The 27,261-nt window shown below is 45.3% G+C and overlaps 4 protein-coding genes across 6 annotated transcripts; 2 read left to right on the forward strand and 2 right to left on the reverse strand.

The window, feature by feature from the left end:
* Positions 1-406: 406 nt before the first annotated feature.
* arhgef1a (Rho guanine nucleotide exchange factor (GEF) 1a) lies at positions 407-12,202 on the reverse strand. The gene is made up of 23 exons (XM_061818318.1): positions 12,151-12,202; positions 9,467-9,549; positions 8,174-8,336; positions 7,209-7,276; positions 7,044-7,107; positions 6,821-6,953; positions 6,527-6,636; positions 6,292-6,435; positions 5,950-6,200; positions 4,822-4,947; positions 4,602-4,719; positions 4,453-4,529; positions 4,153-4,324; positions 3,384-3,460; positions 3,138-3,310; positions 2,986-3,053; positions 2,717-2,905; positions 2,558-2,644; positions 2,431-2,480; positions 2,299-2,349; positions 1,467-1,766; positions 1,221-1,371; positions 407-825 (listed from the first exon to the last, which is right to left on the reverse strand). Exons 2-23 carry the CDS (start codon positions 9,527-9,529, stop codon positions 797-799), a joined length of 2,664 nt encoding a protein of 887 aa, XP_061674302.1. The 5' UTR covers positions 9,530-9,549; positions 12,151-12,202; the 3' UTR covers positions 407-796.
* LOC133499909 (palmitoyltransferase ZDHHC18-B-like) lies at positions 9,502-16,725 on the reverse strand. 3 transcript variants are annotated; one of them, XR_009794777.1, is made up of 11 exons: positions 15,836-16,725; positions 15,601-15,761; positions 15,036-15,185; positions 14,245-14,382; positions 14,059-14,110; positions 13,864-13,966; positions 12,920-13,032; positions 12,742-12,841; positions 12,299-12,578; positions 12,151-12,230; positions 9,502-9,549 (listed from the first exon to the last, which is right to left on the reverse strand). XR_009794777.1 is itself a non-coding variant. In XM_061818340.1 (10 exons), the coding sequence occupies exons 1-10, from the start codon at positions 16,087-16,089 to the stop codon at positions 12,205-12,207; spliced, it is 1,377 nt and encodes a 458-aa protein (XP_061674324.1). In that variant the 5' UTR covers positions 16,090-16,725; the 3' UTR covers positions 11,657-12,204. The 3 variants fall into 3 exon arrangements, 2 of the variants coding, with proteins under 2 accessions (XP_061674324.1, XP_061674315.1); XM_061818340.1 differs by lacking the exon at positions 9,502-9,549 and having other exon boundaries at positions 11,657-12,230; XM_061818331.1 differs by lacking the exon at positions 9,502-9,549 and having other exon boundaries at positions 11,657-12,578.
* Positions 16,726-16,979: 254 nt separating this feature from the next.
* LOC133499935 (keratinocyte differentiation factor 1-like) lies at positions 16,980-22,725 on the forward strand. The gene is made up of 4 exons (XM_061818387.1): positions 16,980-17,170; positions 17,970-18,871; positions 19,215-19,301; positions 20,494-22,725. The coding sequence occupies exons 2-4, from the start codon at positions 17,989-17,991 to the stop codon at positions 20,580-20,582; spliced, it is 1,059 nt and encodes a 352-aa protein (XP_061674371.1). The 5' UTR covers positions 16,980-17,170; positions 17,970-17,988; the 3' UTR covers positions 20,583-22,725.
* A 726-nt stretch (positions 22,726-23,451) lies between these two features.
* nudc (nudC nuclear distribution protein) lies at positions 23,452-26,692 on the forward strand. Its single transcript, XM_061825907.1, has 9 exons — positions 23,452-23,650; positions 23,994-24,071; positions 24,149-24,361; positions 24,433-24,513; positions 25,698-25,808; positions 25,880-26,074; positions 26,157-26,240; positions 26,318-26,436; positions 26,511-26,692. The coding sequence occupies exons 1-9, from the start codon at positions 23,576-23,578 to the stop codon at positions 26,560-26,562; spliced, it is 1,008 nt and encodes a 335-aa protein (XP_061681891.1). The 5' UTR covers positions 23,452-23,575; the 3' UTR covers positions 26,563-26,692.
* The last annotated feature ends 569 nt before the right edge of the window (positions 26,693-27,261 follow it).

Below are 27,261 nucleotides of genomic sequence, written 5' to 3' on the forward strand. Positions count from 1 at the left end.
TATCTATGGATGTATCTTGTTTACGTCTTCACATAAAAATAAGCACAGTGGTGCCTTGACTTACGCCAAACATAACGATAAATTCAAATGTGAAGAATTAAAACAGATCGTGCGTCAGAATTTCATGCAGTCATTGTGTGGCTCCTTCTGATGTGCGCACCTTGGCCACCAGAGGGCAGAATAACATGCATAAGAACTTATATGAAAAAGACGGTCACAACTGCCTAGTAATCTGCAGCAAAATGAGTAATTTTTAATAGAAGATAAAGCCTATACGCCTGAGAATATTGTTATGCGATTGAAAACTCTTGCCACAACACTGACCCAAGTTTCGTTAGCCCGTCTACGGCCCTTTGTATTGTGTGTTAGCATGAAGCTAGCGGACGCTCACAAGACATTTATGTGATTCAGTTAAAAAAAAAAAAAAAAAACGGCCATGTGATGCCTTGTCATGAAAAACTTTTAAGTCCAGTTACGTGTAAGTCGAGGTACCACTGTACTAAATATAATAAAATTCCCCTGACGGTGGATTCTACGCAAATGATAACAGAAAAAGATCACAATTATTGTTAAACAGAAGCAAAACCGTGTAGTAGTCATTTGAATATTTCATTCCCCCCCCCCCCCCCCCATGGAAGTATATTGTGCAAATGACACATACACACAAACCCTTCAAGAGGTAAACTAACGCAAATCAGCTAAATAAATTAAGTAATTCATTCAAAGTTGACATTAGGGCATGGCGGCTTTTCTACTGGAGTGTGCGAGGGTCACTTAGCTTGTTAGCGGTAGAAGCTCAGACCTCTTCGGGAATCCTTTGGAAATCTGCGGTGGAGGGAAAAGTGAAATTATTCAGCAACAGGGCTCCTGTTTTGTGGCGAGTCATCAAACGTTGTCGCACAAGCAATGAAAAAAAAAAACAAATCAACTTCTTAGTCATTTAGTTTATGATTGGCCTAATGTAGGGAGCAAGTAGACAAAAATCTTTAGTTATTGTTTTGACTTCCTGGTAGAAATGATCAAAATGAGCTTAAATCGGCCACTTGACTTCCTGTGTCTTTTTTTCCGGAATGGCTTCTTGAGAACTTTTGGTGTGTCTTCTCGTGATTGACATCAGGGTGGGAATTGCTCCCTTCTATCATATGTATCATGAAAACGTTAAAAAATAAAACTAACAAATACACGCACTGCTCCCAAAACTAATTAGTGGGATCTCTGACCTCTGGAGCTTTCCGATGCCTCTTCTTCTTCTTCGTTATCGTCGTCGTCGGACGTCATGTTCACCTCCTCATCGCTGCGTCCTTGACAAGCGTTTGATTGGTCGATCTGGTTGTTCCACTGTGAAGCTGCCTTTGGGCCTTCTCTTCCAGACTGTATAAATTCAAGTATTTCCCTTACAACATTTGAACTTTTTCGTGTTCCCCCCTCATTTCCTATCGGCCCAAAACGTAAGGTGATCGTCTCACCTGAGCGGACGGCTCGGCGGGCTCCTGCGACCCTTCGCCGCAGACCTTCATGTGTCGGACTTGCTTCTCCAGCTTGGCCCGGGCCTTCTCGCTGTCCTTGAAGCGGGTCTCGGCGTCGCGCAGCCTGAGCAGCTCCTCCTGCAGCAGGCTGTGCTGGCGCTGCAGCAGGGCCAGCTCGCCGATGGTGGACCCGCCGGCCGCCTCGCGGTTCTGCCGCCAGGAACCGGCCGACGCCGGCGACGCCGCGTCCTCCTGCTGCAGCAGGAGCTCCAGGATGGAGTCTTGCTTGATGACAGCAGCCTGAAGTTAGGAGCGTAATCAAAAATCTCAAATCCAGATACCGTAATTCCCGGCCTACAGCTAATGCTAACGTTAGCGCCGCACTAACAGGGCTGGTTAAAAAAACAACATACTATTAAAAATCACTGAGACACGGCAGTAACATGCTAGCGCAGCGCTAACAGGGCCGGACCGGTGAAGGTCTCACTCTTACCTTTTCCGCTTGAGTGCCACCTTGCGGCCGTTATAAAAAAAATGCACAAATTAGACGCATCAACGCATAAACCGCAGGGTTGAAAGTGTGTGATAAAAGTCGCAGCTTATAGGATGGAAATTACAGTACTGTAAATATCCTCATTAGGCTGTTTTAACGGAAAATAATCACTGAGGACTTGTGAAATTACAATTAATTTCATTTAAATAAAAATATTTATGGTGAGAAAGTGTTAGCTTTTATTGTGAAAAGCACTACAGGAGGAGGTGGCTGCTTTTAAGTGGTCTCTCTTATTGTAAAAGGACAACGTGGAAGTGGTTGCGATATTGTGCAACTCACTTGGAGGGCGTGGAGGTAAACGCTAAGATTCATCAGCCTCTGACAGACCTCCTGTCAAAACACATACAAAAAACATATTTAGCATGTACCTAAGATTGTTGCGTGATAAATGGATATTCAACTAAAGCTGACCTTTGCCGCTGGCAGCTCATGAGCTCCGTTGATGAGAAAATCCTGATCAACTGCAGAGATGAAAAAAAATAAATAAATTGCATGAACAGATAAATAGTAAAAATGTAATCAAATCAAATGTAATTACTGGCGTCCGTCATGTCCATGTGGTTGTGATGGCACAGGAGCGGGACGTCCACGCTGGAGCCCAGCAGGAGTTCGCTCAGTCGGTCCACTGTGGAGAAACATTACTAATCGCACTAGCGCCACCACTGGGCATAATGTGATTTTTTTTTTTTTTTTAAACCTTCGGCCGTGGCATCCAGCAGGAACTTCTCCGCTCGCGGCGCTTGCGGGGTGTCGGCCCTGAAGAGGTAGCGCGTGACGGGCGGCTCCAGTTCCTCCTGGCAGCTGGTCACCTGGGCCAGCTCGCAGAACAGCGTCACCCGCTCCTGAAGGAGCTCCAGCATTTCCCGGTCCTTCTGCTGGAGGTCCGCTGCGAGCGCGGGAACAATCGACCGAGCCATGAATGCGCCGGCTTGATTGATTGGTGGGCTTATTTATGTCATAACTGACCTTTGAGTCTCCTCAGATGAGCTTTGTGCTCCGTCTCTATAAGGGGAAACTCCTCACGTGACGGACACCTGAGCACAAACAAATTCCAATCAACAAACATCTTATTTGGTTCACCAATGCACGGTGGCGAATGTACAAATCGATGCCCGCACTTGCTGACGGTGCGCTGGATTTGCCGTATCCACGCGTTCTTGTCCTCCCTGGAGGCGGCGTGCACCTCGTACATTTCCGGCGGCGAGCTGTCGCTGATGAGGAACATGCCTCGCTCCTGGTTGGCGATGTCTCTCAGGATGAGGTTCTGCAGGGACAGCACGGGGGGCTTGTCCTGGAGACGCGCAGGTTAGCGTTATACTTTTGCGTACCGTTATCGACCCTGGTCACGTCTTTGTGGCTCTTACCAGGCATGGGAAGATGTACCTCTGGTCCTTCTCTTGAAGAAACACCAGGATGTCCGTCATCAGCAAGACCTGCACATCTACAAAAAACAAAGCTATGTTGACGGAATGCCTAATTTTGTGATTCTCAGTGTGCTGTGAGGCGACTTTGAATGCCCATGCATCGCTTTATTGTAGTTATGTTTACTAACAATCTAACTGTTCAAGTTACTTTGCGTTATTTCCAACAGAGACAAAAAAACGCTTCAACGTGAGAACAACTTCGACGTCAACAGCGCCTCCCTAGATTGTTTTTCAAGAGAGCAAAAGGCTAAAAAAACAGACGCCGGTACCAAGATGGTTGTTGAGGGTACAAATGATCCCCTCAAAGCCCACAAGCAACGGGTTGTAAGGGAGGGCGCCTGGTTTTTGAGGGTGCGCTCAGGAGGGTGAGAAGATGTGAGACTTTGCAAAGACTTGTATCCAACTGTGCACGCGTGTAAATATAGATCAAGCTAATGGGTGAGTGCCAGGGAAGTGCAAGTGTCTTGTTTTTAAAGCTGCAGTGTCATCATAACAATTAGAGCAGCGAATGGAAGCTAACATGAAACGTGAATATAGTAAAACTGTGCACCCTTGGAAGACGGGAAGAGCAATATTGTGAAATCGTGGTGTTTTATAGCATCAAATAGTTCGTACAACAGAGCGAGAATTTATTGACTGGTCAGAAATGTAACATACTGTACTTTAACATACTGTTTCCACTGAGGTCTAAAATCCATTTTTTTGGTACCTTTGAGTCGGGATCCGGGGGTTTTCCAAAGCAGCGTTCCCTCGTAAACCAGCTTGCGGCGGAGCAGCTCGGCAGGCCGGAAGAGTCCGCCGTCCCTCACCCGGGTCTCGGCGCGCTGGTCCAGCTTGGAATGGATCTCCTGCATTCGCTGCGTCTTCTCCAGCTCCTCCATCTGCCACCCGGGGAGATGAAATCACTGACGTCACGATGAAAAAAAAAAAAAAAAAAAAAAAAACCTCGTGCGACTCTCTCAGAAGTTGGGGTTTAAAAAAAAAAAAAAAAAAAAAAAGAGGAGAATACCTGTTGCTCGATTGAATTGAGAAGATCTCTGACCATGGACAGAGCCTGGGCGATGGAGGATGCTTCTTCCTCGTCTTCTGTGAGACAAAAAATTAATAATAATAATGCGGTAACGGCGCAGAGTGTAATGGCAATGCGTGGCCGCTCACCAATGGTGTTGTCCAGGATACGCTGAATGAGGACGGGATACTTGGATATGCGCTGAGTCACCAACAAAATACATTCCTGGACGCCATGGCAACGCAGCCAGGGTCCTCGACTCACACGCTGCACACAAACACACACACAAACACATTACCCAATCGGATTTAGTGGATTTTCTCTTCTTTATTTATTTATTTTTTTTGGGTGCCGTTTATCGCTTCTCACCCGAATGAAGCACTGGAACCGCTTGTCTCGGGCCAGCAGCGACTTGTACAACTTGACCGCCTTCATGTGGCGACTGCAGAACTCGGCGTAGGTCTTCTGCATGTCGTCCGCGCTCTGGCCGGAGAACTGGGAACGCACATCGAGACATGAAGGAAAGATTTGGGGGAGCGGAAATGTAACCAAAAACTCCACGATGCTTTTTTTTTTTTCCTCTTGGAGTGCTGGTTCGAGGTCGTTAAGGGTTAAACCATCCATCCATTTTCTTTGCCGCTTATCCTCACGAGGATCACGGGGAGTGCTGGATTCTATCCCAGCTGTCAATGGGCTGGAGGCAGGATACACCATGAAGTGGTCGCCAGCCAATCGCAGGGCACGTGGAGACAAACAGCCGAACTCACAATCACACCTAGGGTCAATTTAGTGTCCAATTCATGTTGCATGTTTTTGGGAAGTGGGAGGAAACCGGAGTGCCAGGAGGAAACCCACGCAGGCACGGGGAGAACATGCAAACTCCACACAGGCGGGTCCGGCATTGAACCCGGGACCTCAGAACTGTGAGAAACACTTTAACAGCTACACCTTAAAATTTTAAAGCAATTTTAAGGTGTGGACAGAGATCCATAACGACGGAGAAGCTATGGATATACAGTGACGAACAGTATATTCTTGCAAATGAGATGTGGAGGTTTCATAAAAGTAGAGGCTTTCAGTTTCAGAACTGCAGGTTCTGTTGTGCAGACACAGACGCTTCGTGCTGCACCCTGCGAGCACACGGGGGCGGTGGCAGAGCGAGTGAAGGAGCGATTGAGACAGACAGCACATTTCAAGGCACAACACGCCAATGTACGACAGTGATCACACTTCATGAAGCCAGTTAATATCCCAATATTCACTTTCATGATGCTTTTATGACTACGATATAGTGCTGTGTTTATTTATTAAAATCAGCTTTATAAATTGTGTGGGTTTTTTTTTTGTGCGGGTGGCCATAACGGATTAATTGCTCTTGCATTCATTTTAATGGGGAATGATTGTTTGAGATAAGAACACGGTCATGGAACAAATGAACTCACGATCACTACGACTACTGGTTGGTATTACGGCTTGGTCCACGCGTGCGTCACCCACCTGCTCCAGCAGTATGTCGCCAAGGCGGTGTATGGTGAAGTTGCAGCTGGACTCGGGCTGCAGGCTGGCGTTGCGGCGCAGCAGCAGCTGCACCAGGAAGTGCGAGTGGATGCAGATCAGCTGGTCCAGGCAGGGGAACAAGGCGTGTAGGGTGCTCGGGTCCAGCTGGAGCTCCTCCAGCAGGCCCTGCCGAAACACCCGCTCCATGATGCGCAGCGTGCGCATGTGGTGCACCTCGGTCTGGATCAACTCTGCGCGGGGACATGAAAGAGTTGCTTTGCGGTCTATTTACTTAACCGCAGATGGGGAGCGATGGGCGGAGGAGGTGTCAGCAGTCTTCACCATAAATGACATCCTGCCTCTTGATGACGTTTTTGCTATGCGCGTGCAGGTAGTCCGTGTCCACGGCCATGCTCCAGGAGTCCGCCTTGAAATCCTCGCCCTCCAGCTCCATCTCCTCCAGGATCGAAGCGTAATAGTAGTCCCCTTTAACGAGACGCCAAACTTAAAAAAAAAAAAAAAAAAAAAAAAAAGGGCTCACGGGTGATCCTCACAAATCAAAGTTGATCGTGCGTACCGTCGTCGTTGAGCGACTCCACCGACATGGCCCTGTTCCTGAAGCTGAGGGAGTCCGTGGACTGGGACAGGATCCGGCGCAGCCCCAGAGGGGAGTCGTCGTTCAGGTTCCTGCCGCAGAAATTGTTTGCCAAGTATTATTTTTTTTGAGCTAGTAGTGCAAAAAGGTAAGGTGGTGCAAAAAAGTAATTGATTTAATACATTTTCTTCATACACATTTTTTTTTTTGTAGTTCATCTACAAATAACTGTCACCAGGTTTAAAATATCACATATACGCGCGACAACTTGATCACCCTGCGATGTTGTTGGTGGAGACGCTTTTAGACAGCGTGAGGCCCGAGCGTCCTCGCCGAGATCCGAGAAGGGAATGGCGGAGGCTCTCGGAAGGGTAGATGGCCGACGTGGGACGCTCGCGCATTACCGGATCTGCGGGGGGGAAGCCAAAACACATTTTTTTTCAAAGTAATAGAAACTCAAAAGTGAGGATTGAGAAGAGAAAAAAAAAAAAAATCTCACTTCTTGTGCGCAGCGTGACGTTTTGCAAAGACGAGTTATTGCGCATGAGGGCCGTCTTCTGCTGCTGTGGATGGCAAATGTGGCGATCTCGGTCATTCACGTTCAGGGCAAAAGGGAACATTTTCAAATCGTTTCAAGGTGTGGTAAGGCAAAATGGCGTCTCACCCGCTGTTTGACTTTGGCGCAGTTTGGCAAAGAGTCTCTGCAGCGGTTGTGTATGGTCACATTGCATGCTGGGAAAAAAAAAATGTCAATAACATATAAGCCAGTTTGGACTCATTTTCTGTTTTAGTAATTATCTTTCCCTTTGCTGGTGAGATGTGCTTGGACCCGATAGTTCTGCAAGTACCACCATAACATCCACCCATCCGTTTTCCAAGCCGCTTATCCTCACAAGGGTCGCAGGAGTGCTAGGGACTAACCCAGCTAAATTCGGGCCTGAACTGGTCGCAGAGCACATATTGACACCCCAACTGAGCGGGAATCGATCCCACGCTGCCTGCGTCAAAGTCAGGCGTGTGTACCACTACACCATCAGCGACTACTCGCACAGTAAAGTGTAGTAGCCTTCAAAGTTGATCAAAAGTATTAATTATTATAATATTACTATTTACATTAGCACTGGGTAGCATGGTGGATCAACTGGTAAAGTGTTAGCCTCACAGTTCTGAGGTCACGGGTTCAATGCCGGACCCGCCTGTGTGGAGTTTGCATGTTCTCCCCGTGCCTGCGTGGGTTTCCTCCGGGTGGGCACTCCGGTTTCCTCCCACATCCCAAAAACATAAAACATCAATGGGACACTCTAAATTGCCCATAGGTGTGATTGTGAGTGTAATTGGTTGTTTGTCTCCATGTGCCCTGCGGTTGGCTGGCGACCAGTTCAGGGTGTACCCCGCCTCCGGCCCGTTGACAGCTTGGATCGGCTCCAGCGCTCCCCGTGACCCTCGTGAGGATAAGCGGTGAAGAAAATAGATGGATGGACATTAGCAGTGCGCTTACAGGCTGTACTTGTATAATGATCCCCACACAAAAAAAATATTGCACGTAAAAATGAAATAAAATCATAGCTAACTACTGATTATTTTTGAAGAAAAATGGAGGGCATCTATTTCGGACACATTGCGACTCACTGGGACAGCAGAGCGCCTCCTTGGCCGTGATGCTCTTGTTGCATGCCGAGCACAGCGTCGTGCCCGACACGGTGAGGGAGGTGAAAAGGTGGCCGTTGTTGTAGCGAGCCTCCCTCTCCCGGGCCGCCTTCTCTCGCTCCCTCATGCGCTCTCGCTCTTTATTCTTGGGGAAAGGATTAAAAAAATTCTAATTAAGGGGGAATTATGTGAACCCAAATGCATCATGACCATTACCGTGTTTGCGCAGTGAATATATTGGTTCATAATCTGTTTACTCTGGGGGGGGGCTTTCCTATGATTATGAATGCGTTTCTATTAGTTTGTTTCCTGAGTTCAGATTGCGGGTGGGGGGGGGTGGGGGGGTGGTAGCTGTTTAGATCTCATGATGGTCACACTGCAAAAAGCAGAAGTCATAATTAAGTTTGGTTCAGTTTGCATTCATGTGCTGCTGCGGTCGACCGGTTGGTTTGATTCCACAGGGACGTTTTGAAAATGCAGAGCTAGCCACTTATAAAATGGTTCTCAAGTTCCAATTTGAGGTCTTGTAGGCTGAAATGTCGACATTTTAGGAAGATACAGGGGCGGATGTGCTAACCAAAAAAAAACACCGTGCTTTCCTCTTCGCCATTCTTGGCATCCTTTTGTGGCGGAGTCGTTCACAAAATACATTTATGGAGTTAATTTTCGTGTGGTTTTTACCATAATTCCTTCAAATTCCCACAGAAAGTTTTGCATTTTTTTCAAACAACAGGGAATTAAAAATGTACGTGTGCGAAGGTGTAATGATAAACAATATTAGCATCCCTACCTCGATGGTTGGATGCAAAACAATGTACAAAAAAAAAAAAATCTAAATAAAGTGAACAAATTCCAAACATGAATTTCTCACCATGGCAATCCAAAATCCTCACACCTGCACCGACACATTTCGACAACCTTTTTTTTTTTTGAAGCTCTGGAGAATTTCACGCACAGCGGCGATATCACGCGCGCACGGCCATTTCTATGGCAACGGCTATCCGGCAAGAGCGTGCACACTTTGTGCAAGCAAACACACACACACACACACCTACACCCACAGAGTACTCAGAGCAGTTCGACTCCGGAGCCGTGATCGTTGCAGGCCTACACGAGCGGGCCCTCGCATGCGTGTGTCACAATCAGGAAACCGCGGTTGCACCCAAGAAAAAAAGGGGAAGTAACCCAAACGCAGAAAAACACACACACTTGGCATTCATATATGATAAATTTGACTTTAAAAAAAAAAAAAGTGTGTTCGTGATTATAACTCACCCTCAGATTTATCTCCCGCATCCTCTCCTGCCGCAGTTTGGACAAGCTGGCCACTCGGGACATGTTCTATCTTCACCCGAAAACTGAAATTAAAAAAAAATATATATACATCCGCTGTTAAATGTTTTGTTGTTTTCCTTTTAACTCGACAGGTGCTGAATTAAAAAAAAAAAAAAAAAAAAAAAAAAAAAAAAAAAGTGAAATATTCCTTCGGTCCTGCCCAACTGCGATGTGCCTCTGCTTCCAGTGAAGTGTCTGTTCCTGTGAGAAATCGGACTTGAATCATCATCACTGCCGCCCCCGCACTCACGCGCACACACGGCCGAGCGAGCGCGCTCAGCTATCTCGATGCCTCATGGACTATTATTTGCGCCATCCTACATATTTTCAGAGAATAATCATCTTATCAAATCTTATCGCAGCCCGCCCCCCCCCTCCCTCCCTCCCTCCACAAACACACACATTAGACATCCATGTTTTCCAGTGCCCGCTACATCTACAGCAAACACGCTCCATCTCCAAGTTGCCCCTCAACTCCTACACAGGGTCACCTCGGGGGTTATTTATACAGTACGGATAAATAAAACAAGGCTGATGTGAGGAGCTTGTAGCAGCATTCCCTAAAATCAACATTATTATTATTATTGGTTTAACAAACACTTAAGCTGGTGCGGTTTTGACAGCAGATGTGTGGAAGGAAGACGTGGGGACGGGGGGGGACTAAATATGTATGAGGGAACCTTTTGGACACAAGCAAGCTCAGCAAAGTTTATGAACGGTTTGCAACAAAAAAAAAAAAATTGGGGGGGAAAACTCATGTAAAATGATGACCGAACTTGTACCGTTAATATGATTATTAAGAAACAGCCGCGACATTTTTTGTTTGGTGGTATATCATCATCCATACATCAATTTTCTTTACCGCTTATCCTCACGAGGGAGTGCTGGAGCCTATCCCAGCTGTCAATGGGCAAGAGGCGGGGCACTGAACTGGTTGCCTGCCAAATCGCAGGGCACGTGGAGACAAACAGCTGCACTCACAATCGCACCTGGGGGCAATTTAGGGTGTCCGATTAATGTTGCATGTTTTTGGGATGCAGGAGGAAACCCACACAGGCACAGGGAGGACATACAAACTCCAGACAGGTGGGTCCGGGAGTGAACCCAGGACCTCGGACTCTGAGGTAAACGCTTTCCAGCTGATCCACCGTGCTGCCTTCTTAAAATCCATGTCTACAAAAAATATAATGCGGGCATATGTACTTTATCCTCTGCAAAAATCTAGTAATAGAACTCCAGTTTTCCGAGACGTTGAAAAAGTGGGATTCAATTCCTGTATGTATGTTTTTATGTACCGGCTGCTGGTAGCTGAGGTACCTTGAAAATGGTCATTCAATGGGCATTAAAGCATGAAATCATGATCCACAAACGGTTACATTCTTTTCATGCTACTTATTGTATTGCTACATGTCGGCGTGGAGTTTTTGTTTTGCGAGGCGTGGTAAGAAGTGTTATGATTTGCATATTTTTGTAATGTGGGAGGAAACTGGAGCACCCGGAGAAAAACCACGCAGGCACGAGGAGAGAACGCAAACTCCACACAGGCGGGTTGAACCAGGATTGAACCCGGAACGTCAGAACAGAACCCTAGTCAGTGAGTTTCTTTCAGCTTGTCCCGTTTGGGGCCGTCACAGCGTGACATCTCAGATGAAACGCTCATATTTGTTTGGCACAGTTTTTAACACCGGATGCCCTTCCTGACGCAACCCCTCAGGGGGAATGGAGGTGTAATTAAAAAAAAAAAAATATATATATATATATATATATATTTGCCTTGACTATATGAAACACTTCTATAGACAGCTGGTTGATGCTACATTTTGAGAAATGCTTTTGTATTTGCGTGTGGGCAGCAAATAATTTTTTGGAAAGGGAAGCTATTTGGATCTCACTGCAGGACTGAGCTGTACCTATTTACGTTACAAAAAAATTCAGCTACGCAACGATTGCCGGCTGCAGCGAAAGGTTCGTTTTGCACAGCGAGTCCATCAAAGGATGAAGTAATTGTACTTTGTGGTTATTGGTTTACAGGCACTTTTCCTCGTGCATTTTTACAAGCTATCACTTCCATCTAGTGGTCAAAGTACTTAGCAACAGCAGCATTGAAAAAAAAAAAATACGTACAATCGCTCTAGCTTTTGATTGCTTTAATATTCTTACCATTTTCATACAAACACAGCACGACATGCTTCTCCTTCAAAACGCAAACCGGGTGGGGGAATGTTCACCGCATCTTTATGACTATTGCTTTGCAGGTTCCAATGCGGGTATAAACGGGACATATTTTTCAACGTACGACTTGCCTACCGAGCTTTTCTGGCGCTCGGTGGCTTAGTGCAATTTGGCCAAACGGACAAGAAAACGTCGTCGTCTTACAAGTAAACATGACCAAGGTGCATATCTACACTATATTCATAGATGCAAACTCATTTTGAGTACAAAAAAAAAAAAAATGGTCATCTGTGTTTAACATTGACACAAATCAAACAGTTGCCCGTGAATATCCAGAAAACAAAAAGTTTTTAGTGCATCACTTCACCAATAAAAAGGCATACTTACCTTTTAAAAATGGCATTTCTACAATAACAAAAAACAATAAATAAATAGATCGGTAAAAAGTGTACCTGTATCAAGCTGTACACACGGCCACTCTTCTGTTTCAAAAACAAATTCAGCTGTTACACCATTGTTAAATAAAGTGTCCCTGAAAAAAAAAGTTGATCAAATTATAAATAAAGTGTCACTGAGGTGAAAGGGGGGAGGAGCCGGCACCTTCAAGGCTCCTCCCTTTGGCCACGGCGACGTCGCAGCTGCGCTTGGGAACGTGCTTTTTAGTTTTCTTGGCTTTGGCCTTGGCGGGGCGCGCGTGGTCGGCGTCGCCAAGCGGCGGGCCGGAGGTCCCGCGCGATCCGCAGTCTGCGGGGACGCCGGCCCCGGGGTCGGGTCTCGTGGCCGGAGGGCGGGCCGACCCCGGGTACCCCTGAGGGGACGGGGCCGACAGCAGCGGCGTGTGAGCGGTGGACTCCGGCGGACCTTTAGCTCCGTGTTTAGACTGTGAACACACCACAAGGGAGTCAAAAATGATTTTCTAATTGCTTGTAGACAAATTATTGGGGCTCCGGGACACCTTCCAAACCATCCGGTTGCCTCTCGAGTGTTTGCTAAAAAGTGATTCCACTCAGCTGGCATAAATCCCCATTTGTAAAGTGGCCTACCGTATTTATCCCGCTTTTGCTGGCCGCGATTGGCACTTCGATGTCCGTGTTGGGCCGAGCGGGTTCGCCTGGGGGCAGGAGGCCTCGTCTGTTGATCAAACTGTGGCGGGGGGGGAAATGAAGGCCAACGCTGGAGCTGCCGCCTTCCTGCGATAATTGACAATAAAATGCGTCTTACCTGGGCGGCATGGGTCCGCAGAGTACGGCGCAACAGTTGATGAAGATGTTCCTGTGACTGTACGGGTTGGTGACATCTCCGGCGCCGCTCTTCCCTGACCAAGTACCTTTAATCTGCACACATAAAAAAATAATAATAACAACAATTTTATTAACCCCGACAACACCCAAGCGACATTACTGCGTCAGTCATTTCTTTATTTTCAAGCACTTCTCCCTCATTCAATGCACGCAGCGACACTTTACACCACAGGTGTCAAACTCGAGGCCCGGGGACCAGATCCGGCCCGGCACATGATTTTATGTGGCCTGTGAAGCCAAATCTAAAGTGGCAATTTCCATGATTCCTGTAAAAAAATCTGGACCAAAATTTACAATTGTCAGATATCATAAATGATCAAGTTGAGCATTTTTGTGTTACTAAACGTGAATAGTTGAAAAACACATTACCCTTGATTTCTGATTTCAAAACTAGTTCATAAATTATGTAAATATGATGACATTACTAATTATTTTTGTTTCACAGACATAACGGCCCTGTGAGAGAAACCGGAACAACAATGTGGCCCATGAGAAAAACCAGTTTGACACGCCTGCTTTACACCATTAAATGGCTACTGTAGTGAGAACTGCAAATGTACCGTAATTCCCAGCCTACAGAGCGCACCTGGTTATTAAGCCTCACCCGGTACATTTGGAAAGGAAATACCATTTGGTACGTACATACATACGCCGCAGAGGTGTAAAAGCCGCAAGTCCCCACGTTGAAACACGAGATATTTACAGAGAAAGAGGCTACACAGAGAGTTTAATGCTAACAATAGCGCTAGCGTCGTGCTAACAGGGCCGGTTAAAAAAAAAAAAAAAAAAACATACCGGTAAAAATCAATGAGACATTCTCAATTCTCCATATTTAACACCAGAATATGCGAAAACATGACTCACATCTTCATTTGTGGTGAGGTTGGAAGCTACGAGATATGTATGGAAGCCTGAGAGGCCCAAGATGGCCCACACAGAGAAGAAACAAATCACCAGTTCCACGGCGGTGCAAGTTCTGGTCAAGGAAAAAAAAAAAAACAACGGCACATTGGGAGGGGTAACTGGCTAAAAATATTTTTGTAAACAAGTAAAGGATATCTGCCAGGACTCGCTTGGAGGGCAAAAACCAAACCTTTGCCATCCTGGGTTCCTGAAAGGAAACAATAAATACTTTGCTTATAAAGATTACACGGACAAAAGTCACTCAAGTCAGCAAAAATCACTCGGTTGACTTTCTTTCACTTCCTGCCGGGAGTCATGGCGACCGTGCTTTCTTTCGCTTACTCAATGCCAGATGCGTCATCACGCAGCCAAAGATGAACGCCGTCAGGAAGGACAGCGACACGACGAAGGCGTAGAAGAAGCGGTAGTTGCGCTTGCCCACGCAGTTGCCCACCCAGGGGCAGTGGTGGTCAAAACGCTCTGAACCAAAGAAAGAAAAAAAAAAAAAAAAAAAAAAGTACAGCATCAACAAGTGGACTGGAATTCCATTCATCCATTTTATGAGCCGCTTATCCTCGCGAGGGTCACAGGCGCGTACCCCAGCTATCTTCGGAGAACATGCAAATAATAATTCACATTTTTTAACACGTCTCGCAAAAGAAAAACCCCACTCCAAAATAATTTAACTGTTTGTGGATCATGATTTCACGCTTCAAAGCCCATTGAATGGCCATTTTCAAGGCACCTTAGCCACCGGCGGCCGGTACATAGAGACATACATACAGGAATTGAACCCCACTTTCACAACTAAGTGACTTGTCTCAGAAAGCTGGAGTGCTATTAATAGATTTTTGCATTATATGCCTGTATTGTATTTTTTTTTTTTTTTTGAAGTATGGATTTTAAGAAGGCGGCACGGTGGGCTCATCTGGAAAGCAAACGGTTGGCCTCACAGTTCTGAGATCCTGGGGTCACTTGACAGCCGGGATAGCCTCCAGCACTGCCCGCCACCCTCGTGAGGATAAGCGGCTAAGAAAAATGGATGCATTTTATGAATGTAAATAAGACTGACGGTCATTTTATAGTCGCTAAGGTGGCATCACGACCCTTGTTGGGAATAAATGCCGGCTCACCCACGCAGTTGTCGCACAGGCCGCAGTGAGAGGTGCGGGGGGGCCGGAACATCTTGCAGGTGAAGCAGTACTTGAGCTTGACCACCTGCTGGTTGATGAGCACCTCCTTGGTGCGAGGCGGGGGTCGGTAGCTGGCATTACCGGCGTTGTCTGTGATAAAAAAAAAATGTTTTGTGAATTGTATTTCAAATCACATTTCCTCACTGAAATGAAAATTAAAAATGGTGTCGTTTTTTTTAATAAGGTAAATAGCACGCCACAATGTTGTACCTTTGAAAACATAGAGCAGTGACAAACCAAATGGGAGGAATTAAAACCATGAACACGTTTTTACTTCAATTCAATGGACATTGTGCTACTTATTCCGGCCACCTGTTAGTCATTTTTTTTTTGCAGAGGATAAAGAATATATGCCTGTGAAATGTGTTCCACTACAGTTTATGTTGAAATATCAGCTTCTTTAAGGGTTATAACACGGCAACATCAGTACTGTGAGTTTTCCCCCCTCAAGAGTTTGAGGTAATAACAGAATAGGTTCCGCCACAAATCTATAATTTGAAAGTACCGATCTGCTTTTCGATGTCGGTTGCCTCGTCCGGCGTGGCTCGAGGCAGGATGCCGGGATCCGAAAAGGTGGTCTGCAGCAGCGTGAGCACCACGAACGCAAACAGGACTCCTCCGATGGCGGGTATGCAGCTCGTCAGGTGCTGGACTAGGAAAGGGCAGCTGGAACGGACGAGAAACAAGACTTCCTTGTCCGTAATGCGGAATATGCCAGCGTCAAATACGCGCGCACTCACTCGAATGTGAAGAATAATCCGCTTGTGATGAAGATGAGGCCCAGGGTCAGGGGCAGGAGACCGCTGTGGCGGGCTGTGATGAGGCGTCCGTTGCAGAAGAAGCGGTTCTTCCCCGGGAGAACCTCCCACCTCCTCCTGGGTCTTCTCGGGGGCTCGCTGCTGCGGTCCTCCGCGCGGCGTTGGTAACACGGCGAGGCGGGCGTGCAATTTCCAGGTTTGCCAGCCTCGATTTGCTGATAGTCACCTTTATTCATGACAGGATTTGTTTCTGCCACCCTTTAGCACGACTTTCCCATAGGGGGCAGTGACGTCATCGCGTTTGGAATCAATTGTCACGCAAACACAAAGGCATTAGGAATAGCCAGCTACAAAAAAAAAAAAAAAAAAAAAAAACACGAAAGCGCCGTCCCCGGATTTACATTCGTTGTCATTCATGGCGGACTGGTGTTTAAATGTGTCCCCTTTTCTTCACATGGCATATTATTGGCGTCCATTGAAAAGATTCACCACCTAGCATCTTCAGCCTTTTAGCCATGAGCGGCTCACGTGCCACCTTCACCTAAACTAATATACGGCCACTTGTGCTCTGGAAACAAGCGCTAACGTGGAGTAAAGACATTTCTCACCAGACTCTTGCCTTTTCGTAATGTTGAGAGTGAATTAATTTGTTTTAATATCGACTCGTCAACGCACGCCGCCCCTCTGTCAGGTAGAAGACACGATTTCCGGATTATCAACTTCGAAATAAAATCAAATTACATTGGGGATGTCAAGGCAATTGCACCCGTTGAGGTATAACAGCACAATTTTACAATTACATTGTACACTGAATTATTTTATGAGGATTGGTTATCCCCAAGAATGTGGAATACTGAAGATAAATCTTCATAAATTACCACTTCCGGCTTGAGCTCTGGCTATCAAGTTAGCAGATATGATAACGAATTTGACCAAGGATACCAAAATAAAATAACAGTTGTTGTAGCTAAATATGTGGTTGTGTGTCTCATTGAATTAAAAAAAGTGACTAAATTATTATCACACGTTATTCCATCAATTCCAGGCAATTATACGGTGATGCAGCTAACTTCGAGTCTTTACAAGTATTTTTACTTTACAAGGCATCTCCGGATGTCCTCCCCCGTTACCTGTTGTGTTACCTCCCTCCCTTGACGCTCAGGTGCACTGTCGAACTGTCGACAAGTTTACTTTCGGAAAAAACGACTGCAAAAAAAAAGTTTGTCGCCTCAAGATGTGCATCAGTAAGATATGCTAAATGACATGGAAAGATATCAGCGATCGTTTACGAGCTGCTACGTGGGCGAACCGTGAATTGTAAGTCGTGTTTACTAAGATAGTCGTCAGCGCTCTAATGGAGGAAACAGAGTGACGTCGCCGCCATGAAAGTGACATTTATTTTCAAATGTTGAAGGGAATGCGGCCCAATAGGTCAAACCTTTGCCTATTTTTCTCAATGTAACAGTCATCTCATCAATATGTGCATTCACGTTATAACTCGTTGTGGAACGTAATAATCGATTAGTTCACGTTAAGAATTGTTTGGACGATTGATTAATCATGTCTTGAAAATAACATTACGTCATGCAGGCTACCGTTCTAAAATGAACAAAAAAATATGACAATTAAACCAGTATTTGTTTTTTAATGTTCTCAATTGAGAAAATGTGGTCAAATATTTTAATGATAGCAACCTGTTGAAACAGTGATGTCAATTTTATGAATGAGCTCTCAAAGATGATGAAGGAATGAATTTCCTTCCCTAAATATGAATAATTCATACTTTCATTATGAAAAATCGCATTGGATTTGACATAAAAATGCTTCTGGCTCGTCACGAGAAAATGTGTGGCCCACCTGTTGCCCAAGTCATGAGTAGAATTTTTTTTTTAAATAAACAGCTCATCAAAAAATACCTTACATTTTATTATTTTATGATACAATAATTATATTATTTTGTGGATACTTACTTAATATAATGCCCACGAATGTGGGAAAGGAGAGCCACATTTGCCGACTGTTTATCGATACTTTATTGCTGATGTTCACCATCAATGTATTCACTGTAAAAGGCATTAAAAAAACATTTTTCTATAATCTGTCACTTTCTGCCCAGAACCTGAAGCCCGAAAACCATGTCTGTAGGCAGTGCGGGCAGCTCGAGAGGAAGCTCGAGGCCTGACAGTTACAAGCGGGGGCCGAGCCTGAGCGGCAGCCGGGGGTCTTGGTCCTACGAGGAGCGCTGCGTGGACCCCGCCGAGCCACAGCCGGAATCCCCCCAGAAAGAGTCAAACGGGAAGGAGCGCGACACCTTCCTGGTTTCCCCGGCCGAGCCCCCCCGCGCCAGCCAAACCTGCAATCCCTGCGGTTCCCCGAAAGCTTGCAGGACTTTCGCGTGTAGCGTCCTGACGTGCGGCCTGTACAGAGTCTGCCTGCGAGCCCCGTGTCTGGCGCCCAAAGAGAGCGTCCCGGAGGAGCCGGAAAAGCTGAGCCTGCACGCCGAGAATCTGCCGGTCCGCCAGGAGGAGGAGGACGACGACACGGACTGGCTGGGGGACGTCTGCATCGGCGGCGTCAAAGTGGACAGCCCGAGGAATTACATCGACAACGACACTGTGGCGTACGTGGCGCAATCGCAGCCCTGCCACCCTTCCCTGCAGGAGGTCATACAACCAGACGCCTGGGAGGACGGCGAGGAGAACGTGGACTCGCTGATCACCAAGAAGCTGCTGGAGCTCTACACCGAGTACCAGATCGAGGAGCTGGCCCGCTGCACCACGGACTCGGTGTTCCTGCGCAAGAGCAAGGCCATCAACCAGCTGATCAACTCGCTCGCCGAGGAGCACCAGATGGACGAGCAGGAGGCCGAGTGCCGGCTGGTGCGCGGCATCATCCGCATCAGCACGCGCCGGAGCAAGAAGAAGAAGCGGCCGACGGCCTCGCGCCCGGAGAGGACGCTGTCCGACAGCGGCAACGAGACCATGAGGGAGAGCGGCTCTTTTGCCTTCAGCAACAACAGTGAGTTTCAATCCGACGCGTACGACTTCAGTTCGTTCCGTGTGCACGTTTGTAAAACCCAAAACCGTCCCGTAACTGACATTTTTGTTCCCCCCACAACGCAAGATAAAAACAATACTGAGAAAGAAATTACATAATCTTACGCCTCCTTGTTTTTGATCTTCCGGAAGTGTTTCCGTGCTGCTGTTTTGGTTGGTAACACAACATTGTGGAGCAACACCATGTCAGAGTAGCCACGGTGACAGCGCACGTCAACAACAAAACCATAAAGTCGCTTTCTTGCCGTGCAAGTTGATAATTGTTTGCTTTTTTGTGTGTGTGTGTGCAATTCTTTCATTTCAAGATGACTACAAATCAAATCCAAACATCCAAATATCTGAATTGACCTCCTCCGACAAGTGTGCCCGTGACATTTGGAGGAACAACGAAGGTCAGACTTGCCTTTTTCTTTTCTTCAGATGAATCTACCGTAATTTCCGTTTTACAGAACGCACCGGATTATAAGCCTCACCCAGTACATATGTAAAGGAAATACCATTTGGTACATACGTAAGCCGCACCCGGGGAAAAATACGCAGTTGCCCGCATTGAAACGCGAGTTATTTACAAAGACGGTACGCGGAAAGAGTTTTCAAAGTTTTAATACCTTAGTTTAACTTAACATAGCAACAACACGGTAGCACGAACAGGGCTAGTTTAAAAAAAAAAACAAAAAAAACATACCGGTAAAAAAAAAAAAAAAAAAAAACAGGCGCGGCAGCTACACAGGCTAGCACAGCACTAACAGAGCCGGTTAATATAAAAAAAAAACATACCTAAATAACTGAGACGCAACAGTAACACAGCAGAAACATGCAAGGGGGCGCTAACAGGGCCAGTTAAAAAAAATAAACATACCGGTAAAAATCACTGAGACATGGCACACCAGCAAGACGGTAGCACAGCACTAACAGGGCCAATTAAAAAAAAAACGACGTGGCAGTAACACAGTAGCAAGAGACTAGCACAGCGCTAACAGGGCCGGTTGAGGGAAAAAAAAAAACATACCGGTAAAAATCACTCAGACACGGCAGTAACACAGCAGAAACATGCTAGCGGGGCGCTAACAGGGCCAGGAAAAAAAAATAAACAAACCGGTAAAAATCACTGAGACATGGCAGTAACACACCAGCAAGACGGTAGCACAGCGCTAACAGGGCTAGTTAAAAAAAAAACATAACGGTAAAAATCACTGTGACGCGGCAGTAACACAGCAGCAACACGCTAGGACAGCGCTAACAGGGCTAGTTTAAAAAAAAAAAGCGTACTGGTAAAAATCACTGAGACACGGCAGTAACACAGCAACAAGACGCTAGCACAGCGCTAACAGGGCCGGTTAGAAAAAAAACATACCGGTAAAAGTCACTGCCTCGGCACATATATTCCACCGGTCTCACTCTTACCTTTTCCGTTCAAGTGCCTCCCTTGCGGCCGTTAGGAAAAAAAAAATGCACAAATCAGCCGCATCACCGCATAAGCCGCAAGGTCGAAAGCGTCTTAAAATAAGTTGCGGCTTAATGGTGGGAAATTACGGTATATCGTTCTGTAATGATAATAATAACCCCCGCGTTTTGCTTCCGCAGGTCGCACGTCCAGCTCGACGTCGACAAGCTTCCACACCGAGACGGACTCGTCGGGCGTCCCGCTCATCCGCACGTCTGTCAGAACATGAATCCGTCCACACACTACGGGGTGGGGGGGGGGTCCTCGATTTACCAAAGAGTTCCATTTCTGCAGCGGCGACCTAGCCCGAACTTGTACGTGACTGCGAAGGCGCTAATGTACGCTAACGCAGCGGTCAACTGACAACTTTCGAGTTCTTTGCACGCAATTTCTAACTTGGAAAGCGTGCCGGCGCACAGGACCTCGGACCAGACTCGGAACCCTAAATTGCTTCCAAGTCAGCATTGTGAATGAAAAACTGTTCTCAGCTGGTGAAGCAAAGAATAAATCATAAAACAAGAACTAAATAACACATTAAAGATTAAGAAATGCATGCTTGCTTGTTTGTTGCTCCCAGCTGCTTGACTCTAAAGCGAACATATTAAAAGAAAAGAGAATTAATTGTATATTTAAACACAAGAAAGTTCAAACAAACCCAATTATTTCGTCTCATACCACCGGACTCAGTAATTTGAAACACTGATCTAAAAAAAAAAAATAAAAAAAAAAACATCTAGCTGTGTGTCGATTAGTTGAAGCCAGTTGGCCGCCATCTTTGTACTCCCAAAACGCGTGGAGGATATGGCTTACGGCGAGGTTTTTCCTCAAACTTTGGGATGTTGAATTAAAAGTGGTCGTGTGAGGTTGACATTTGTTTCAGTTCTGGTAACATGAAGGATTTTTAATTCGACTTGGTAAGCCAAAAAAGGCAAAGTGCAAAGGAAAGACATAGAACACCGTGAGTTCCAAGAAACCTTGCATATCACCTCGGGCCCGATTTTCCGTGACATGTGAACTTTTCCCAAAATACGCTGTGAAGCACTATCATTATAACAGCAAACCAAAAAAAAGCATTTTTTTGGTCATAAAAACATTCAATTTTAAGTCTGTCAGACATATTTTGGGAAATAAGGACTCGCAATGGGAAAATACATAATAAAAACACTATTTGTTGTCTCTGCGACGTCAGACAGAAAATTTAAACTTGTTTCCTCATATTTGAAAATCAAACTCGATTTGCAGAGTTCTGTATTATGAAATTCATCCAAAATTTCACAGAAAATGTGTTTTCTTGCTTATCCACTGATGAAGTTTGGGAAAATATTGACATCGCTTTTTCGTGAAAAACCGTCGGCCTATGAAAATGAAAGCACAGAGTGAACAGTGAACAATAACAACTGTAAACAAAACTTTGTGCAAGTGAATTAATACCATCAGGAAATAAAAATTTTAACAGTGTCAAAGTAAATCTTCCCAACTTACCTGGAATGGAATGTTTTCTCACAGCCACAAAACTAGCGAATTAACGGTCTGGTTGTTTTGGGAGTATCAAGATGGCGGATGGCGACTTCAGTTTTGGTGGCCAATGAACTATCCAGTCGTTTTTTTGTTTTATTTTTTTTAGATCAGTGGTTTGGACTCTTTTTCTTGCTTCTTAATTCGTCTGCATCTCATTCAGTAGAACTCAGCGCTGCCCCGAGTGTTGTGGCACAACGTGGTACTGCACAGACCTCGCGCAGTTCAAAAATCAGACATTATGTACTGTTAAAAACCATACAAAAGTACCGCTTAAAAATACACAATTTAATTAAGTAATTCACTGTTATTAATTAAGAAGCCCGTGTATATGTTCCCCACTAATCTTTGAAGGGGCCACAATTGCGTGTGAAGGACATAACCGAACTCAGGGCTCTCTGTTTTAATATTGACTATATTTTTGTGCGTGTACCTGTTTTGTTTTTTTAATATTGTACTGTAATTGAACGCCACATCACCATCAGCTTGTAATGATTTTTCATCCCCTATTTTGTCCTCATATACTTTCTCCACGTAATTTATGTCTTCTGGTGGCTTACGTAGCGCAGTGAAGGGAGTTGCCTGGTTCATGGAAATAATCATAAATTGAAATGAAGCAGATATCAAACGTCTTGAATGCGGTTCTGTGGCCCTGGGAATTAACAATTGCCTTCTTAACAAGCATAAGCAACGTTGTACTAGAAGTTGTTACTGTTCGAATCTCACATGGCGGCTCAAGAAACGTTGTGGGAAGCCGTCCATCTGCGCTCTCTTATATGGTGTATTGTTTGTGCTTTAGTTCTTTTAACGAATGATGTAAATGCGCAAAATCCCACAAAATGTTATTGTACCATAATTGATAGTTGTTTGTTAAATGTCATTATTAAGTGGTTTTCAAAATAAATCCAGTGAGATACACTGTTTGATTTATTACAGTGTTTTTTGTCTGTCATGAGAATGTTAAAACAGTTATTTATTCACGTTTTTCTAGATTTTACTCTCCGTGTTTGGGTTGACAGCAGGCGCTGCCTTGTGGGTAAGTCACGTGACTGTTACCAAGTGATATTACAGAAAAGCAACGTAGTTAGATTGTAAATGTACGTCTTCAATATGATTTCTATCTTGAATGAATTGAATATTGAATTGAAAAAAAATATAATACATTCGGGAAAACAGACAAACGTGCAAAAAACAATGCAGTGAAGTAGAATTTTTCTGGAAAATCCATCCGGTCGCTCGCTTTTCTGACATTCTATTGGTTGTCTCAACTGTCAAATAAAATCTAAGGCGGGACTTGTTTCGAGGAAGTGAGAAGAGAAATCAACCTCACTTCCTTCATTATTGTCAAGTATTGTAATAAAAAAAAATCAAGAAATTGTACGCATTTGCTGTGCTTCCATCCTGTATAGCTTACATTAAACTATATACTTTTAAAAAAATAATAATATATATATTTTTAGATAAGGCCACCAAGGCTTCTCTAGAAAAATCCACTCGGTCAGACGTCACTTCCTTTCCTAACTCAAGTCTTGTTTCTATTGGTCGTATCAGCTGTCAATTTAACATCCATGCCTCCGATTGGGTTCCTTCGTTAAAAGGCGGGGCTTGTTTCCAGGAAGTGAAGTCAACAGCGCAGCAAAACTCAGGGCCTCCCTCGTTTTGTTATTCAATTATTCATCTGTGCACATTATTCAATATTAGACAATTATGGGCGACGACGAGGAGAAGTATGACGGAATGCTGCTTGTTATGGCCCAGCAGCACGAAGGGGGAATATACGAGGTATTTATGTGGCTGCTCTTTGAATTGAGCTAACGGTGAAAGCTAATGCGGTTAGCCGGTAGCTAGGCGGCGCACACCGCCTTTACATGCATGATGCACGTGTTTTATCATTAATAAAGCTTATGTAATATTCAATATGTTGGTGTGACTATGGAAGAAAAATAAATGTTCCAAATAAAAATTCACGACATTATGTTAAAACCAAATATTTTCTTCCATGAATTATGAATGTGTTCTGCAGTCTATAAGTGCTAAAGTTTTGGAAGATCTGAAGGGGGGAGGAAATTAGATTTTTCTGATCAATCGCAAAGTCCTGATTTTTAACTATCTGTTCTGTCTTCAGTTAGTAAATACATTTTTCAGTTTCCTGCGGCGCAAGACGGATTTTTTCACCGGTGGTGATGAAGGTGCTGCAGAAAAGGTGAGATTACTCCCAAACAGTGGTCTGAAGCGTTGATGATCACGTCTTCCCCTTATCACCTCTTTTTGTTTTATCAGCTGGTGAAGGACGCTTTTGCCCACCACAACAAGCTGGCGAGGGAGGCCCACAGAGAAAAGCAAAAGAAGCAGGACAAGGAAAAGAAGGAGAAAGCCAAACGCGCCGCCCAGCTCGCCGAGGAGGACGAACGCAAGAGGGAGAACCAGGACGCCTCCAGGATTCAGGAGCTCACCGACGAGGAAGCCGAGAAACTCCAGACGGAATTGGACGAGGTACTGATCATGAGTCTCTCTCTTTTTCGTTTTCGCTCACCCTCGCTTATATCCGTGCTCGCGTTTTACAGAAAAAGAAAGAAGACGAGACGAAGGAGAAGGAAACCGTAAAGGTGGACAAACCGGCGGATGATGGAGACAACGATAAGGAGGTGAGGATGTGAACGGGTATACGAACCTGCCATTAAAATAGCTCCACCGCTGCATCGAGTTTATAAAAGAATGCTCAGTTCAAACCAGTTGGTGACATCCACTGATCTTAAAAAAAAAAAAAAAAAGACTGGATAGCTCATAGGCCACCAAAACTGTAAGCCGCCATCCGCCATCTTGATACTCCCAAAACAACCATGGCGACCTTTGCAGGGACAGCGTTAATCGCCAGTTTCGTGGCTGTGAGAAAACATTCCACAGGTCAATTAAAAAGATTTACTTTGACTGTTAAAGTTAGTTTCTAAAGGTCTTTTTATTATTATTTTTGGATGAGCTTAATTTACTTGAACAAACCTGTTTACGGTTGTTGTTTTTCACTGTTCACTCTCTGCTTCACCTTCGTACGCTGACTGTTTTTCACGAAACTACCTGATTGACTTTAATGTTTTTATGACCAAAAAAATGCTTAGTTTTTTTGCTATGTTATGATGATAGTGCTTCACAGCATATTTTGGGAAAAGTTAACGCGTCACGGAAATAGGGCCCGATGTAATATGCGAGGTTTCTTACTAGTCACAGTGTTATGTGTCTTTCTTTCTTACCAAGTGGAATTAAAAATTCTTCATGTTACCAGAACTGAAAAAATGTCGAGCTCACGCAACCATTTTTAATTCTGCGTGCCAAACTTTGAGGGAAAACCCCGCCATAATCCAACCTGTAAACAGTGTCTACCACACGTTTTGGGAGTACCAAGATGGCGGCCAACTGGCTTCAACCAATCAACGGACAGTTCTGTGTATGCGCTATCCAGTCTTTTTTTTTTTTTTTAGGTCGGTGGTGTCATCACTTGTGAGACATTACAGCGCTAGCTAGTCTGATTAATAGAAAGGTCAAGGAGTGCCACAAAAATTTGGCATTTCAACAGGGGTGTGTAGACTTTTATACCCTCTGTTGGAGCAAGTGAGTCATTACACAGTCACTGTCATGTTCATTTCTTTGGTACACAGCAGAAATGTTGATTGTTGAACCCTAACCTTAAAAAAAGGTGACCCCTTTTTATCTTCTTGTCACCGCTGCTTCAAAATATGTCACATCAATCGATATATTGTTTTAGACGGGTTAATTCGACCCACAACATAACGCTATCTTGGATTGTGCTGACTTTTAACGTGTTTTACATTCGCAGTCTGACACCGAGGAAGAGGATGAGAAGGACAAAGACAAACTGAAGCCAAACGCGGGAAACGGCGCCGACCTGCCCGCCTACAAGTGGACTCAGACGCTGTCCGAATTGGATGTGAGAATCGGAAGCGGAAAGCGCGGTCGCGCGGCGCATTGGTGGTCTGAGCTCGTGTCCTCGCCCCGCAGCTGACGGTGCCGTTCGACGTGAAGTTCCGCGTCAAGGGCCGGGACGTGGTGGTGGACATCCAGCGGCGCTCGCTGAAGGTGGGCCTGAAAGGGCACCCGCCCGTGGTGGAGGGGCAGCTCTTCAACGAGGTCAAGGTGGAGGAGAGCTCCTGGCTGCTGGACGACGGCAAGGTGGTGGTGGTCCACTTGGAGAAGGTGGGGTTGCGGGGGGCTCCGCCTCGCTGCTCAGGGGTGAAGGGGCTCGGACAAAATCTGACCTAAGGTGCTCGCGTCGCAGATTAACAAAATGGAGTGGTGGAGCAAGATCGTTGACGCGGATCCGGAAATAAACACAAAGAAGATCTGCCCGGAGAACTCAAAGGTAACGTCATTCCCAAAAAAAAAAAACAATGTTTTTTAATGTTTGACATACAAATATTTTATCTGCTCACGGGACAGCTGTCCGACCTGGACGGTGAAACGCGCGGCATGGTGGAGAAGATGATGTACGACCAGCGGCAGAAGTCCATGGGGCTGCCCACGTCCGAGGAGCAGAAGAAGCAGGACATCCTGAAAAAGTAGGCTCGTCCTTCCTTCGCCCCACGCGACCCCTCTAGGGGGCGCCGCTAACTGCGCTCGCTCGGCCCCGCAGGTTCATGGCTCAGCACCCGGAGATGGACTTCTCCAAAGCCAAATTCAGCTGAGAGCACTCCCGTGTGTGCGTGTTCACCGTGGTGCCTGGACACGCCGTCTTTGTTCTTCTTCTTCTTCCCCCCCCCCCCCCCCTTCATTCACACCCAGGTACCATACAGTCAACTCTCGTCTCTTCCTGGCTTGCTTTTAAGTGTGTTTTTTTTTTTTTTTTTTTTTTAATAAATCAAAGCAGTGAGATCAACTATTTATTCCCTCTGGAGTCTTGTCATTGATTTACAGTCGCGACATGAGTGCCCCGTTGACCCTGAAACTTGGACAAACTCTTTCTGACCGTAGGTGAGCAAGCTCCAGCCCGTGGGTCAAACAGAAAGGCGACTTTAACCCTCAAATACGCCTCATAAATCATAAAAATGTTTGATTGTCGGTAACCGGCAGTGGCGTTTTCGTTAAACTGGGTGGACTTTATTATTTTTTTTTATTTAGATTTTTTTTTTTTTTTTTTTTAATTACATTTTAAGTCAAATATGACACAGAGGAAGTAAATATAAATAAACAAAATAATTTACAAACAAAGTACTATAATATAGCCTGAAATTGTTAAGTCTTTGCCGGAAAGATTTTATTCCCCTAAACCTGCAAATGTTCTAAACCGGAGGTGTCAAACTCATTTTTGCCGCGGGCCACGTTGTAGTTACGGTTCCCCTCAAGAGGGCCGTTGTGACCGTGAAACCATGAAAATCATATTTATG

Source organism: Syngnathoides biaculeatus, chromosome 1, assembly GCF_019802595.1.
Source record: "Syngnathoides biaculeatus isolate LvHL_M chromosome 1, ASM1980259v1, whole genome shotgun sequence".
Taxonomy (NCBI): domain Eukaryota; kingdom Metazoa; phylum Chordata; class Actinopteri; order Syngnathiformes; family Syngnathidae; genus Syngnathoides; species Syngnathoides biaculeatus.